The sequence below is a fragment of the Parasteatoda tepidariorum genome, chromosome X2 (genome assembly GCF_043381705.1).
Source record: "Parasteatoda tepidariorum isolate YZ-2023 chromosome X2, CAS_Ptep_4.0, whole genome shotgun sequence".
NCBI classification, from domain to species: domain Eukaryota; kingdom Metazoa; phylum Arthropoda; class Arachnida; order Araneae; family Theridiidae; genus Parasteatoda; species Parasteatoda tepidariorum.
In genome coordinates this window covers 20,890,308-20,907,417 of record NC_092215.1, presented here as the reverse complement: position 1 = coordinate 20,907,417, position 17,110 = coordinate 20,890,308, and the positions used below count along the sequence as shown (strand labels likewise).

Below are 17,110 nucleotides of genomic sequence, written 5' to 3'. Positions count from 1 at the left end.
GATATAAAAATCTATTTAAGGTACACATTTTAATAAAAATGAAAATGGGAGCCTTAATACTTAAATTGCGCCTTAAAAAATTATAAAAATTTTTTCTCGAGATTCATTGAAAATATGGAAAATTTCTGGTATGATGTGAAGAATTAAGTACTTTTTGAAGAAAATATAAAAATTGTTAAATATTTTAAACAAAATAATGATACTGCGAAAATAAATTTTTACTAGCAAATTTAAGTGCGTCCCCCACCATACTGAGAAGAAATAGAAACAGATTTCATTGGGGAATTAATTGAAAAGTTTAAAAACGAAATAAAATCTTCCGGCATTTTGAAATAAAATAAGTTATGAAATACTTTTCACTGTTCGTTACCCGCCATTTAAGAAAGTGCACTTTTAAAATAGGTTGCGAAAGAAACGCGAAATTATAGGTTGGTCCAAATAACTATTTTTTGTAACCAAAAAAGTTCAATTTCTCACTGGTCAAATATGAAAAATTATAATTTACACTTTTAATTAAAATAACACTTTTACACGTGCTCCTCATTTTTGCAAATCTCTTTAGCCGGGCAGCGCCATCCCTCGAAGAAATTTCAAATTATTTTTTTGTCAACATAACTGCATATATCAACATAACTGCATTTGAAGTTTCATCCGGAACCGGAACTGCGGGCCTCTGAGTAATGACAGCTTAATTTTAACCACCTAACCAAATAATATATACACTGAGTGGCCAAATTATTATGACCACCCCTTCAGTACGCTGTTGGGCCACCTTTGGCGCGTATTACTGCCTTAATTCGTCTGGGCATGGATTCTATGAGGTGTTGGTAGGTGGTAGAAGGTATGCCAGACCATGCTCGCTGAACTGCTCTTGCCAATTCCTGCAAATTTGATGGTACTGGATCCATCTGTCTGAGGGCCCGTTCAATTTCATCCCACAAATTCTCAATTGGATTGAGATCTAAGGATTGTGCTGGCCAACGAAGCAAGTTAAATTCTCCGTCATGCTCTTCGAACAATCTGAGGACAATGCCAGCTTTACGACAAGGAGCGTTGTCCTGTTGGAAGTATCCATCCCCCCAGAGTACACCATTGACATAAATGGATGTACTTGATCTGCGATGATACTTAAATACCCTTGGGCATCATTAAGGCGTTGTAGTGCAGGAATTAAAGGACCCATACAATACCAAGAGAACATTCCCCTTACCATAACGTTGCCACCACCAGCTTGAAGTGTCGTGGCAATGCAGATGGGGTCCATGTTTTCGTGCTGTTTTCTCCATATTCTCATCCTGCCATCTGCGCGATGCATTTGAAATCGTGATTCATCGGACCACATGACCCTCTTCCAGTCATCTACTGTTCAATGTTTGTGCTGCTTTGCAAATTGGAGACGTCTGCGCTTATTTAAAGCAGGCAGTAGAGGCTTACAAACAGGTCGTCTGCTTCCATACCCTTTACGGCGCAATGTGCGTCGAACAGTCCGTTCAGAGACGTTCACAGTTGCTCCTTGATTAAGATCACTTGCAATTTGTCGCACAGTGACTCTCCTGTTGCGCTGTACAACCCTGGTCAGCCTTCTCTCTGATCGAGCATTCAGTACCTTGTGACGACCATAAGTCTGACGTTGAGATCCGGTTTTTTGCTTGATTGTTCATTCTTTGTACACATTAACAACTGCTGCTCTAGAACACTTCACAAGTGCAGCCGTTTTGCTGATACTCGTTCCGACACATCTCGCACCCTCAATCATTCCACGTTGAAATTCAGTTAAATCACGTTTCTTTCCCATATCTGAGAAAGCAACACAGTATAACTGATGACTCACTTGTCCAGCATTCCCGTGTTATAGTTATCTTGCCCTCTAGGGGCAGCGCTGTGACGCAATAACTCATTGGCATAAAACTCTGCGGTAGTCATAATAATTTGGCCACTCAGTGTATATATATATGTATATATATATACATATANTAGCAGTTTTGAGGGCTAAAGGTGGTCCTACGAGTTATTAGCAGGGTGGTCATAATGTAAAGGCTCTTCGGTATATATATATATATATATATATAGGGATGATGGGATTTCTTAGCAGATCATAGATACTTTCGAATGACTGATTTCAATTTTGCATACGGTTTCTTTTTCCATACCACAAACTTTAAGGGGAGTAAGGGCACATCATCAGGGTTAAAATTGTATGGGAACACTAGCCTGGGAATGCTGCTCTAAGCAGAACGCTATTTGGGAATGCTGCTATAAACCGCTAGGGAATGAAAGAGTGTTTCTTTGCGTGCTTCTGAACAGGTCGAAATAGGGCAGCGCTCCCAGCCACGTACGACGACATTTTCACGGCATTTGCTCCTATGCAGTTTTTATCCTGATGATGTGCCCTTACTCCCCTAAAAGTTTGTAGCAACGTTTACGTGATCCCCTGTACGTGTAACATTTTAAAACTCGTACATTAAAAACAAAAAAAAANTAAAAAAAAATAAAAAAAATAAAAAGGAATAAAAATTTCAAATAAAAAGAATAAAAATCTGTAGGTTTAGGAGCAAAACTAAGTTCAGATTTGAAATTCCTGCACCCGAATTAGGCAAGATCAAATATTTGTAAAATTGTAACAAAAAATTTGTTCCCCAGTCTAATTATTTGTGTTGATAAATATTTATTTGAGGTAGCTTTCATATTTGCTAGCATAAAATATCGCCATGTATTGTAAATATCACTAAACATATGACAAACATATCGCTATATATTACTGTAAATATCGCTAAAAATATGACAAAAATATCGCTATATATTGTAAATATCGCTAAAAATATTACAAAAATATCGCTATATATTGTAATATGTGGAGAGTTCCAGACAAAGACCATCAAAATAAAATATCATGATTACTACAGAGTTAAACAGTATAAAATGAGCGTATACATGCCAACCTTTTGAAATTCTGTGATAAATGACCACGTGAATTTTACGGATTGACTATTTAATGTTAGTGTTTTAAGTTTTATTTGGCTAAACGTTTGCTTGGAAGTAATCACTCATTTGCGTGACTTATTTAGGTGAGTAATTGAATTTTTACCATTGAATTCTAGTTAGGAAAAACAGTAACATCGATTGAAAAGAAAAAAAAATCATATATATATGGTCCAAATATATGGTCCAACAGTGGCTATCCTACTTACTAATAGATGTTATAGTTGTAGATAAAAGGTTTCTATTTTGTTACTTTCAGCAAAAGCAAATAGTCAATAAAATGGATTTTCTGTAAAAATAAATTCTCAACAAGATAAACGAATGACGTGGAAATTACGATAACAGCTTTTAAGCAAATAAAATTAGGTAATTTAATGCTGACATTATTTCGATAGTAATAATTTCATAGTAGTTTTTCAGAAGTAGTAATTTAAAACATTTTGCTTACTTCATCTTTTTCTACCTGGTTTTAGATTGCTCTGGAATGTGGCTATTCTGAGATTATTTAATCTAATGTAAATGATAAACTTGGTGATACGCTAAATAATTGATGAACTTAGAAAAACCTTGTTCAAAAATGCAATTAACGTAGCGCTAGTTTCAATATAGGGGAATTGCAAAATCATTTATGTAAATTTTCACAAAAAGATATTAATCTAAAAACTTCGCATTTATTTTTTTTCCGGCTTTGTAGTTTCGAAAATAACGCGTAAATTATAAATATGTTGAAAATGTTTTTTTTTTCAAATAATTTTATTACTTCTTTTAAAATTTTTAATCACCTTTATTATTGAAGAATAGTGCTTAGGAATAATTACAGCGTTCATTTTAAATATAAGATAAATTTACAGTTCAAATATATTTCCTTAACTTTTGGAAGAAAAACCATGCTTGATCTATTAAAACACGTTATTCTAGCTACTAACATATACCTGCCAACTCTTCCGGATTTTCCGGAAGATTTTATTTTCATATTTAAAGTGGTAGCAATACTCAGGTTATTCCAATTAACTTTTTGAATTATAATGATAATTATAAATGAGTTTGACCACCACTACATATAAATAATTACAATAAATATATTAAAGCATAATAATCCATGCGCAAGCGAATTACACCGGGATCAAAATATAAATATATTTTTGAATCAGATTGTTTTTCGTTTATTGTTTTACAAACACTCTGAAAATCCATTCTTGGAAAGAGTGAAAGTTGGCAGGTATGTACTAAGTCTTAACCCATTAACCCACTCCAACGCAGTGTCTCCAGTCTAGCAACACTTATTTTATAACCGTCATTGAACAGTCGACCCAATTTCAAAATTTCAATGGGTTCAAAATTACAAAGCTACGGAGTTGAATACACCAGAAAATATTTAACCCTAGTCCAGAGCAAATTGGCATCTCTGCTCTAGGCTTATATGGGTTAATACCTAGTGACAAAAAAGTGGTCTACATGTAAAAATAGCTACAGGGGGAAAAGTGGTATTACATATTTGTTAATGATAAAGAGGAGCCAGGATGGCTGAGGGGATAGAGCGTTTGCCTTCCAAAGAGGTGAACCGGGTTCGAATCCCAGCGATGGCTGGTCAATACGATTTCCGCAGCCGGCTCTCAGCGACCACAGTGCTGAAGTAAAATATCCTCAGAGGATCATGGATCATGGGTTAGAGTCCCCATGCTATCAGGCTATCAATGGGAAGTTTTCGTGGTTTTCCTCTCCTTGTAATGCTATGGTGGGTTAGTTCCATCAAAAAGTCCTCCACGAAAGCAAATTTCTCCCAATGCTTGATCCAGGAGTTCCCTTGTCTTCTGGATAGGGCTCTAAATTACCAGGTACATAGTTCAGCATTAGTAATCGCAAACCCAAAAAATTTGTTCGGTTCTTTAACCCCATGGGGACGGGTGATTCAGAAAAGCATTCGTACAAAATTAGAATCAGGAGGTAATTAAATTAAAAATGGTAACTTAAATGTAGTCGTTTCTAATTTGACAGACTTACTTTGCTTTTACTTTAATTATTGTTAGTTTAATCATATATATAATCAATATTAATTCAAAGTATAGCTAAATAGTTTTATTTTGAACAAAGTAATGGTGAATTAAATAAATCAAACAATTATAACTCCGCCCACAAATAAACTGCTAAAGAATTACTTTGATTACCAGTTTTATCTCTTTACCCTGGTTGATACGGTTTCATGCTGGCACGTATTTGTGACAGCCGGCGAGAAAGGGTTAACGACGTTTATAAATGAAAATGAAAGACACCAGGAGTAAAAAGTTTTTTTAATAAAAATATCACTAAAATTGACTGCATTATATTTTTCAAAGTGTATGTTTGCAAACTTTTTTCATAAATATACTATATTTAATCAACTATATTTGTTTTAGCTCTACCATCACATGGTCCTGATATTATTGGCTTACAGCCTCGTTATCAAGTTGGTGATGAGGTAAATATAACGTGTTCCTTTGGACCTTCTAAACCTGCTGCAAAAGTGCATTGGTATATCAATGGGGAAGTGGTAAGTTACTTCAATATATTGATTGAAAATAATATTGAAATTGGGATTTGTTGATGATTTGTAAACTTAGAAAACCACTAATTTAAATTATTTGTTACATTTTAAATAGTGTTTCTTACTCTATGTTTTCATGTATGGTAATATCAAAATTACAGTTTTATTAAACTGCTTATGTATTTTAAAATTAAAAATTAAAATTTGTGTATAGCAGTGACATTATAAAAGTTAAAAAAATATATTTTAAGGAATAAAAAAATTTAAAATTTATGTATGTTGAGTGTTTTAACCCACCGTTGAAAGTCTTCTTCCATGATCAAGCAGAATTTTTTAACAAACTTTATGTGTCATCCATTTTCTTCATAGTTTTTTTTTACTCCATTATTCCCAACAGATATCAATAGCTTGCATTTAAATTTTGTAGACGCAGTTTAAAGACTCTATCATTTTTCCCAAATGTTAAGCACTTTGTGGAAATTTTTTCCCACTGGTACCAAAAATCACCTAAATATGTTTTACCTTGTCCTAGTATAAGTTAACATTGAATTGGTTGTATAAAGTGTCAATGGTTTAAACTTAACTTCCAGGCTCACAGTTTGCTATTGCTGGAAAAATATTCCACAGAATGCTTAAAATTTGGTATCCATGTACCTTTTAAATTGCATAATTGTAATATCCATTATAAATACGCATGAAGAAATTGACGTAACAGAAATGCTTACTAAATTCATATAGATATAGCTTTGTATTGTTATGTTTGTAACTCAAGATCAATCTTTTTTGATAATTTTAGCTTCCGAACCAGTTTGTTTCAATTTTGCTATTTCTTTGTGAGATTTGTTGTCTGAAACCATGCTATTGTATATTTTATAACAATTACTTTAAGATTAGTCTGCCAATCTTAAAATGTATTTTAGCTTGTAAAGGTAAGTACGAATTCAAGCTTTTAAACTCATTCCTTACAATTAACAAAACACCCCAAAATGCATATGGATTTTGTTGATGCTTTAGGTAAGTTAGACTCATAAGTCATCAAAATATTTCTATAATACTCGTAAGAGTTTGAGAAAATGTAAAGGTAGGTTACTATCTTATTTTATATAGGTTGGTTATTTGTGAAACTGTTAATAAATGAGTTATTTTAATTTATTAATTTTTATGTCTGTAAAATTATAATGTGTATAAAATTGTGTTAATTATTTTTGTTACTAACTTAACATTTTATGTATGAAATGGGTGTACTGTTGAAAATGCATCAAAACTCCTTTATATTACCCCATGTTTAATAGGGGTTTAAGTGCAATTTACCCAAAGAAGCTAAAAGTTAACCGATTTCACAGTAATTATTAAATAAATGCAAAAAAATTGAAATATTTCTCTGTTATAGGTAACCAGAAGAAGAAATAATTTTTTTTCGTAATGATAAAACAAGGTTCCATCTAAACAATATTCATAGCCTTTCCAAATGCCGTTATACTAACTATCAGTTTATTAGTTATCTCTACAATGTACAACAATTACTACAATCAGTGATAATAGTAACTGAAGAATGTCGTATTCATTTAAACAGATTATTTTCTCTTTTATGGGACTGAGATTCTGATGAAACACTAATAAAAGCTTCCGTGAAAGATAAGAAATTATAGTCTTTTAATTTCGATAATTCATCCAAACTACGATTCATATTATATGCAGATCTGCCAACTTTTACAGCTTATAGTCAAAAAAGCTTCCGGTAAAAAAAAAAATCAATTATCAATAATTTTTTTATTATTTTTTTTTACTAACAAGGCAGGATTAGATATAAAAAATAATACAAAGCAAGTAATAAATATAGAAAAAGAATACGATTAAAAGACGTGACCAAAGTCATTGCATTAAAAGTATCTGCATTATTAGTAACTGTAAAATATTGCAGTCATTAAACAGATTATTCTCTCTTTAATAGGGTTGAGATTCAGATCAAACGCTGATACAAATCACTGTGAAAGATGAAGAAATTTATTGTCGTTTTATTTCAGTAATTCATCTAAACTACGATTCATGTTAACTGCCGACCTACCAATTTCTACAGCTTCTAGACAAAAAAAAAATTTATCGGTAGTTTTTTTTTATTTTCAATAGTAAGGCAGGCACAGATATAAAAAGAGATACAAAAATGTCATAAATTAACAATTACAATTAAAATAAGCCACCAAAGTCAGTGAAATTAAGAGTTCTCAAGCAGGCATGTAAAGCGTTGTCTTTAAGTTGTCTTAAAGTTATGCACATCGATTCTGAAGTGTTATTTTTTTATGAAGTATATAAACAGAGATGTCAACTTGCTCATCACCTCCTACATCAAGAAGCCTCCACACGGTCTTTCATAAGTAGTCCGCGCAGACTGCTTAAAAAGCGAACCAGTTGTGCGCATGTACCCAAAACTTTTTATTAAAGTAATTGAGAGAAATTTATCTTATATATTTGAGAATTGAATCTGTAATGGTTGACAAGTGAATAAGGCAAGCCAATAATATTCATAAATAAAATAAATTTTTAGTCATATATTTGCTACCACTTTCTTTTTTTAACTATATTCTGTATTAAATGACTCGTTTGGTAAGTGGATATCCTTCACAGTGGTCTGATCGGATTACCTATAAAAAACCGTGTGGAGGCTTGCTCCGGACAACGGATAAATATTTTCGAGTGGTAGTCTTTTAGTGTATGAAACTTGGTTTAATAAATTATATTTATAAGGTTTTTACATTACTCTACTTCTAAATAATTCAAAGGTTTCAATCAAAAGCCCCTTTGCTGCAGCTCAGCCGCGTTGAGCCTCGTAAAAAGGTGCTAAAATTAACCAAAAATCTCTAAACTTTAGTTTTTGGTTCTCTACAACTTTTTAAAATAATCTGTCTAGTCCGGAGCAGTTGGCATCTCTGTAAGAGTTTGCCTTAAAGATAGTAAAACTTAATTTATGTATTTCTGTGCTTTGTAAAATTATCGAATTTTATACTTTTAAACTACATTGCTTAGAAAACATAATGCATTTTAAATATTGTTGAAAATTGAAAAGAAGAATTCTTTTCGGTGTATTTTACTGCTGCAAAGAAAGATTTTTTCGTCTGAAAGAATGTTTTTATTTTTCACAATAATAATCTTATTTTGTTATACTCTGAATTCGGTTGGGATGGAATTAATTCATTTATTTGGTTGACCGGAAAATTTTCGACCGGGCCGATTTCCGATAGGGGGAGCACTTTAATATCTTCCGAAAATATTCAAGTGGTAGCAAACTGCTCATCAAAGCAAATTGAAGTTTTCCGAAATTCGAAACCACTTGAATTTAGATAATATTCATGCAGCATGTATTGTACTTCGATATATGCAATAAATGTACAAATCGTAGTGGTGATCAAGAAAAATTTATGATAGATTATAAATACAAAAAATATATTTTATAGTATACATTTTGCTATTACTTGAATATTTTTAGTAGGGGCCTTTGAAAGCTGGCACGAACTTTCTGGACAGCCCAATATAAATTTTATCATCATTTCAATTTTTTTTGAACTTTTAGGAGCTCCGCCTAGAGATAAATCGGTTCGAAAATTCTGAACAACCCGTTGTCTGATATATTAAATATTTTTCGATTTTTTTAATACGTTATGCACGTACTATTAATACCAAATTATTAATCTTAATCCCAACTATTAATCCCAAATTATTAATTAATCTTAAATAAACAATATTTTTCTTATTTTATACATGTAAAATTTTCCGCTCACGATTGCTTTACTCAAACATATGTGATAAACAAAAAAGTTGCCTCAAATTTATATATCTTATATTTATTATTTTCAGTTTAGATAATAAGATCTTCAACTACTAGTGAATTTTTTTTACAAGGATTAATGTACTTTACTTCAAATACCACGTTTAATCCTTCTTCTTACTCGACATGCTTTAATGTATTCTATTATCATTGGAATGAATTTGCTACGCTCTATATTATAGGCCCAAGCACATCACGTGACTCACTTGCCACCACGGAAAACAAAAGAAGGATTGCAATGGATTGAATTACGTCTCATCTTTTCTATGTCAGGCAAATATATAAGAAAAGGAGGACTTCGTCTACAATGCTTAGCTGAAGTGTTCTTGATTTACGCAAGATCTCATCACGAGTTAGTTATTGGGGAACGATTGTCAGGACCAGGACCCCAGAATGGTAAGATTTTATTTCTTTCCTTGGGTATGTTATATACGAAGAGCTATGTAGAAACAACATATTAGGTGATTTCTTTAAAACATACTAACTTCCAGCCTTAAGAGTATGTTATGGGTACTAGCGTACATCGTGCTTCAGGTTTGTCATGCGAGACCTTAAAAACAAATAGTTTTTTTAATTTTTAGTTATTAATAATCTATAATAAAATTAAAGTTTTGTGGAAGAACGTGTTAAGGGAACACTGGCCGTTCAAAATGAGAAAAATCATTAAAAAATCTATTATTTGGCTTCAGAAATAGTAAAAAAAAATTGCACTTTACTAAACAATATTCAACAAACCGTGTTTAGCCCCTTGGAGACGGGTGATTCATAAAAGCATTCGTACAAAATCAGAATCAGGATGTCAATAAATAGAAAAACGGTTGCTTAAATGTAGGCGCTGCTAATTTGACAGACTTACTTTGCTTTTACTTTAATTATTATTAGTTTTATCATATATATAATCAATGTTAGTTCAAAGTATAACTAAACAATTTTATTTTGAGCTAAAGTAATGGTGAATTAAATAAATCAAACAATTATAACCCAGCCCACAAATAAACTGTTAAAGAACTACTTTGGTTACCAGTTTTATCTTTTTACCCTGATTGATACGGTTTTATGCTGGCACGTATTTGTGACAGTCGACGCGAAAGGGTTAAACCTCATCTCCTACATCAGAAAGCCTCCACACTGGTTTTTATAAGTAGTTTGCCCAGGTTATTTAAAACGCGAACCAGTTGTGCGCATGAAACCAAATTCTATTTTAAAAGTAATTGAGACAAATTTATCATATATATTTGAGAATTGTATCTGTAGTGGTTGGCAAGTAAATAAGAAAAATCAATCATATTTAGAAATTAAAAAAATTTTTAGACGTATATTTGCTACCACTTTTTAATTTTTAACAGATTTTCTATTAAATGGCTCTTTCGTAAGCTGGTTTACATTCATAAGCAACTCCATTGCCTGCTCACCTCATTGCTCAACCAAAACTGTTATAAAATTCCAGATGAATGGGATAGGGGCCGCTTCGCGGCATAGGTGCCCAATAAAATCAAAACACTAGGACTAGGTTTACATTCATAGTGATCTGATCGGACTACCTATAAAAAACCGTGTGGAGGCTTTCATTTGTAAGAGGCGTTGACACTGGAAGTTCAGAAAAAGAAAAAACCTTAAAAAACCGAAAATTAGCGACGTTCTTTTGTACCTTCTGCTCGTGACGTCAAAAACAAACTCCTCCGCCTTCTCTAGGTGGTTATGACTGTAGGCTTGCCCTCTAGGGGTGGTCGTGCCACTGAGTTTATTATAATTAGAAGAATATAAAAGACATGTATATTAGTTAACCCGTTTTGTCCCGAATATATAGATTGAAATGATACAAAAAGAACGAGTCATTTAATACAAAATTTAGTTAAAATAAGAAAGTGGTAAATATATCACTAAAAATATGTATTATTTATGAATATTATTGGTTTGCCTTACTCACTTGTCAACCACTACAGATTCAATTCTCAAATATATAAGATAAATTTCGCTCAATTACTTTTATAAAAGGTTTTGGGTACATGCGCTCAACAGGTTCACATTTTAAACCGTTTCGTCCCGAATTTATATATGGAAATGATACAAAAAGTGGTTTTATGGAAAAAGTGGTAAAGTATATTATCGAAATTAATTGATTTTCCAACAGTTAGAGCATTCAAAAAATCTTTGATAGATTTGATAGTACTTACTCATTATAATTCTAGATCTAATCAGAAATAACTAAATCATTGGTATCTGAGAATCTTTTAATTCACCCAGATAAATGAAAATACTGAAAAAAGTTTACCAACACAATGAATGTCTTTGAAAAAAGGAACTGTCCTAAGTATAGGACGCTGGGCGTTAACCGGTTAAAAAAGGAATCAGGAGCAGTGGTGGAAAAATTACTTACAATAAAATATACTAAACTATAAATTACTTACAACTTTTTTTTACCACTAGAAAACATTTTATTACAGAGTAGAGCAATCTTGATTAGACACTTGCTGTAAATGCTTTATAAAGTGTCCGGAGTCCACTAAATAAAGGGGTAACCCTCCTCGACCGAAATCTATTGTAGAAAGCTTCAATACGAATTTATATGAATTGCGCGCAAGAACCAAAAAGGCTGTTTGAAAAGTAAATGAGAGAAATTTATCACAAATATTTGAGAATTGAATCTGTAGTGGTTGACAAGTAAATGAAACTAAGCAATAATATTCATAAATTAAAAAATTTTTTAGACATATATTTGATACCGCTTTCCAATTTTTAATGGATTTTCTGTTAAATGGCTCTTTCGTAAATTGGTTTACCTTCATAGTGATCTGATCGGACTACCGATAAAAAACCGCGTGGAGGCTTTCATTTTCAAGAGGCGTTGAATTGCAGAACGAGAATCCATTATTTGGTTTTAGAAATATTAAAAAAAAATAAAAAATTTTTAAGACATATTCAACAAACCGTGTGTAACCCCTTGGGGACGGGCGATTCAGAAAAGCTTTCGTACAAAATCAGAATTAAGTTGTAATTAAATAAAAAACGGTAACTTAAATGTAGTCGTTGCTAATTTGACAGGCTTACTTTGCTGTTACTTTAATTATTGTTAGTTTAATCATATATATAATCAATGTTAATTCAAAGTATAACTAAATAATTTTATTTTGAACTGAAGTAATGGTGAATTAAATAAATCAGACAATTATAACCCCGCCCACAAATAAACTGCTAAAGAAATACTTTGATTACCAGTTTTATATTTTTACCCTGATTGAAACGGTTTTATGCTGTCACGTATTTGTGACAGTCGGCCCGAAAGGGTTAAATCAGAGTTTTTCTGTTCCGAGTAATTAGATTATGAGTTTATAAAAGTCCTTTACATACCTGTCAATTTTTACGCATTTGACGAAAAATTTTATTTCTATATTTAAAGTGGAAGTAAAATGTAAGCTTTTTATAAATTCCTTGCGTTTATAAACTTAATTTATAAACATTTTGAACAGCACTATTTTTAAAAAAAATTAATTATATACAGTGGCGGACAAAAGTGTGGACACTTTTTGAAAGTTTCATGTTTTTCAACTTTGTGTGCTTGTAGAATATATTAATTTGCACTTAAATACAAACGTTTACATATCAAATTGAAGGTAATTTAATGTAAAATTTAATAATAAATACAGTATTACAATATCTGTATTACAAAAAAAGTTATGCAACTAATAGTAAGATCTATGTTAGATTTGCATTTTTTGAAAGTGATACTTACACAATCAATACTTGTAGGGTAACCCTTATTTTTTAAGACAGACACACGTCTTTCATCGAGTGAACGAGTGTTTGGAGTTCATCTTTCGTAATCACATGGTACCAAGAATCAATTATAGCTTCACTTAGTTGTCTTTTATTGGATGGACGTTTTTTTCGTACTAGAATTTTCAAACGGCGCCACAAAGTTTCAATTGGACTGAGATCAGGGCTCTTTCCTGGCCATGGTAATATATCTATGCCTTTATTTTGAAACCATGCTTTGCATACTTTTGCTGTGTGGCATGGAGCTGAATCCTGTTGAAAAATAAATGGTGCGTTGTTGGGGAAGAGATCCCTGATGGAAGGTATCAATTTTGGTTTCTGGACAGTTTCGATGTCTTTTTGGCATTCAGGATGCCAAATCAGGCCGAAAAAAACGCACAAGTGCTACTACCGATAGAAAAATTAAACGACTATGCCTTCAAGATAGAAAAATTTCATCAAATGCCATTAGATGTGAAATGAATGCAGCGGATATTGCAGAAAGTTCAAGAACAATAAGAAGAAGGTTATCAGGATTTGGACTACAAGCTAGAATTCCAAGCAAAAAACCATATTTAAATCAAAAGCAACGCAAAAAACGAGGTAAGTGGGCAAAAGAACACATTAAATGGTCAGAAAATCAATGGAAGCCAGTAATCTGGAGTGATCTTAGTAAAATATCGCTCTTTGGTAGTGATGTTAGAAAATACGTGAGACGTAGAGTAGGTGAAGCACTTTATCCTGATTGCATTGAAGCAACTACAAAAAATCCAACAAATGTCATGATTTGGGCATGTATGTCTGCAGATGGTGTGGGCCGAATTCAAGTGATTGGTGGCTTCCTGAATGCCAAAAAATGCATCGAAACTGCCCTGAAACCAAAATTGATACCTTCCATCAGCGACCTCTTCTCTAACAACGCACCATTTATTTTTCAACAGGATTCAGCTCCATGCCACACAGCAAAAAGTATGAAAAACATGGTTTCAAAATAAAGGCATAGATATATTACCATGGCCAGGAAACCAACCTGATCTCAATCCAATTGAAAATTTGTGGCGACGTTTGAAAATTCGTGTACGAAAAAAACGTTCATCCAATAAAAGACAACTTATTGAAGCTATAATTGATTCTTGGCATCATGTGATTACGAAAGATGAATTTCAAACACTCGTTCACTCGATGAAAAGACGCTGTGAAGCTGTCTTAAAAATTAAGGGTTAATCTACTAAGTATTGATTGTGTAAGTATCACTTAAAAATGCAAATCTAAGATAGATCTGACTATTAGTTGCATAACTTTTTTTGTAATACAGATATTGTAGTACTGTATTTATTATTAAATTCTACATTAAATTACCTTCAATTTGATATATAAACGTTTGTATTTAAGTGAAAATTAATATATTCTACAAGCACACAAAGTTGAAAAACATGAAACTTTCAAAAAGTGTCCACACTTTTGGCCACCACTGTATATAAATATATAAATACGCAATCTTTGCATAATGCGCACAAGCCTTTTCAAAATAAAGTGTATGTTTCTACCTAAAATCGGAATTTAAATTCCATGTAGCTAACACTGCGAGAGCTCGTCTTTGAAAGGACTAAAAGTTGGCATGTAAGCATATGTCAATACATAGTTCTCGTTGACAAAGTTGTATTTTCTCGTAATGGAATTTTTCAATGTTTTCACAGACTCCGAAAGTTTCTTGAACAATAAATTTTGCTTTATTGTTATCGAAAATTTTTCAGATGCTCTTCAATGTGCCTTGTTTAATTATAAATGCTTTTGATTAATTCAATATCTTAATTTAGTTTTTTAATAATTGAACAAACATAATGTAAACATGGTTTTTGAAGAAATTTTGGAAGAAAAAAGGAAAATTTAATGTCTAGTTACATTTTGTTTTTATATGATTACCCATAACCACTTAAATTTATTTAAATGCCTATAAACAATGTATTTGGGAAAATATTTCTTTACAAGAATTAAATCTCTCTCTTTTTAATTACCAACAATTAAGAACCATAATTTTAGCTGTAACTTTAAAACTAATTTTTATTTTTTTAAGACTTTGTACGCATACTTCTGTTAAGGCTACTAATATTCTGTTATAACTAGAAATGATGGAATAAAAATTGCTTTTTACTTCATTAACACGTTCAAGCCGGGTGTTGCGCCTGAAAGCGGGACAGAAAAGAGAAAATACTGGTAGAAGAACTATTTCAATATTAGATAATATTCGGGAGGAGTTAATCTATTCTCAACAATAACAATTCACTGTAAGGAAATTTATCACAGCGAAGAAGCAATTTAATATTAAAATTGCATCCGTTAAAAACTATTGATAGTTATGGATTTTTATTATTCCCGGAAAAAAACGAAAAAAAAATTATTGTTACCAGTTTTTACTCCGGTGTGCTGCCAAGATGAGACAATCTAGCGTTACCCACCGGTGGGTCACCCCGGCGTGAACGTGTTAAGGCGAAAAATCGGAGAGACTGGAACAATATTGTTCGGCAGGCCAAAGCTTACAACGGGCTGTAGTACGCCTTTTTGTCTTTTTGAAAAAGAGGTGTTGGTCCCAAAATGGGAGAATTAATGGATTTACTGATGAAATAGGAATTGACGGATAAATCTTGCTACCAGTAAATGAAATTTTCCGAGCTGAAAGAGAAATTTTTTTAACTGCGCTATGCTTTAATTACTTTCAGCTGGTTCATAAACCAGCTATCATGATTAAATCAAATTTTTTCGAGCGCACAATGAGTTCATGTCTTAAATGTATTTATAGGAAATTGTGATTAAAACTATGTGGTATTAAAAGTATTGCGTGAAAACTTTTTTTCTAAATTTGCATAGGTGCAACTTTTACGCGTTTTTTTAGGTTACAAAATGAGACATAAAAACTTTCTTTTTTTTTAAAATAAAAATTGCAATTTTCTTTTGACGTATTGGAATTTTTGACTCGAAAAATATGGGGAGTAGACGAAATATGGGAAATATGGTCACCATAGTTTAATTAGGACTGGGATCAAAAATTTGGACCCCTTAGGATTGATTTTACCTTTTGTGTATTTCACTATATCTCGGGACAACAACATACCCTCCAACTTATGAGGATTTTGAAAATAATTCTTTCTAGTGGTAGCAAACCAAAGTAGAAATTTTTAAAGCAAATGGATCTGTCATGAAACTTTTATCAGAACTTAAGAATCTAGCCATATGGCCTGCACTTTTATAAGTAATAGTGGACAAGGTACGCTAAAATTAATTTTTTTTAAATATTAAGACATTAATTTTGCTACCGTCTGAAAAGAAGATTTCTGAAACTACGGAAATTCCGTAGCAGTTGGAGGGTATGCAACAATAACAATTCACTGTAAGGAAATTTATCACGGCGAAGAAGCAATTAAATATAAAAATTGCATCCGTTAAAAACAATTGGTAGTTATGGATTTTTATTATTCCCGGAAAAAAACTAAAAACTGAAATTTATTTGTTACCAGTTTTTACTCCGGTGCGCCACCCGAGGACACAATCTAGCGTGACCCACCGGTGGGTCACCCCGGCGTGAACGTGTTAACAAGGTTTTTCGAAGCTCAACCACAAAGGAAAATTTAAGAAATAAAAAGACTGAGATTAAGTGCCTTTCACCTAAAGCAACAAAAAATTATCTCTCTCATCTCTCAACAAAGAATTATCTGGTTTTCAGAACTGGCAATTAACTTTAACATTTTAAAAGTTATTAAACTTTTTTAAAAGTTAAACACTTTATTTAAAAGAATAGCCACTCTGGCGATATTTTTTCACTTATATGAAAATTTTCAAAATCACTGTTTCATTCTCAGATTTTACAAATTTTTATGAGCTGCGTTGGATAATGCAGTATTGGAGTAAATTTTTTTAAACATTAAAAAAATTAGACCACGAACGCTTTTTATTTTCACAAAACAGTGGACTTTCTACACATTTACGTAGGTTCAGATTTTAGATTTTATATATATATATATATATATATAAATATATATATA

General features: G+C 32.0%; 1 protein-coding gene across 1 annotated transcript in view; it reads left to right on the top strand.

Moving 5' to 3' along the window:
• The window catches only part of LOC107455861 (uncharacterized), an 86,624-nt gene that overhangs the window by 36,998 nt on the left and 32,516 nt on the right, over positions 1-17,110 (top strand). The window contains exons 4-5 of the mRNA XM_071188345.1: positions 5,373-5,506; positions 9,503-9,716. Coding sequence (XP_071044446.1) covers positions 5,373-5,506; positions 9,503-9,716 — 348 coding nt within the window. The remainder of the gene's footprint in view (positions 1-5,372; positions 5,507-9,502; positions 9,717-17,110) is intronic.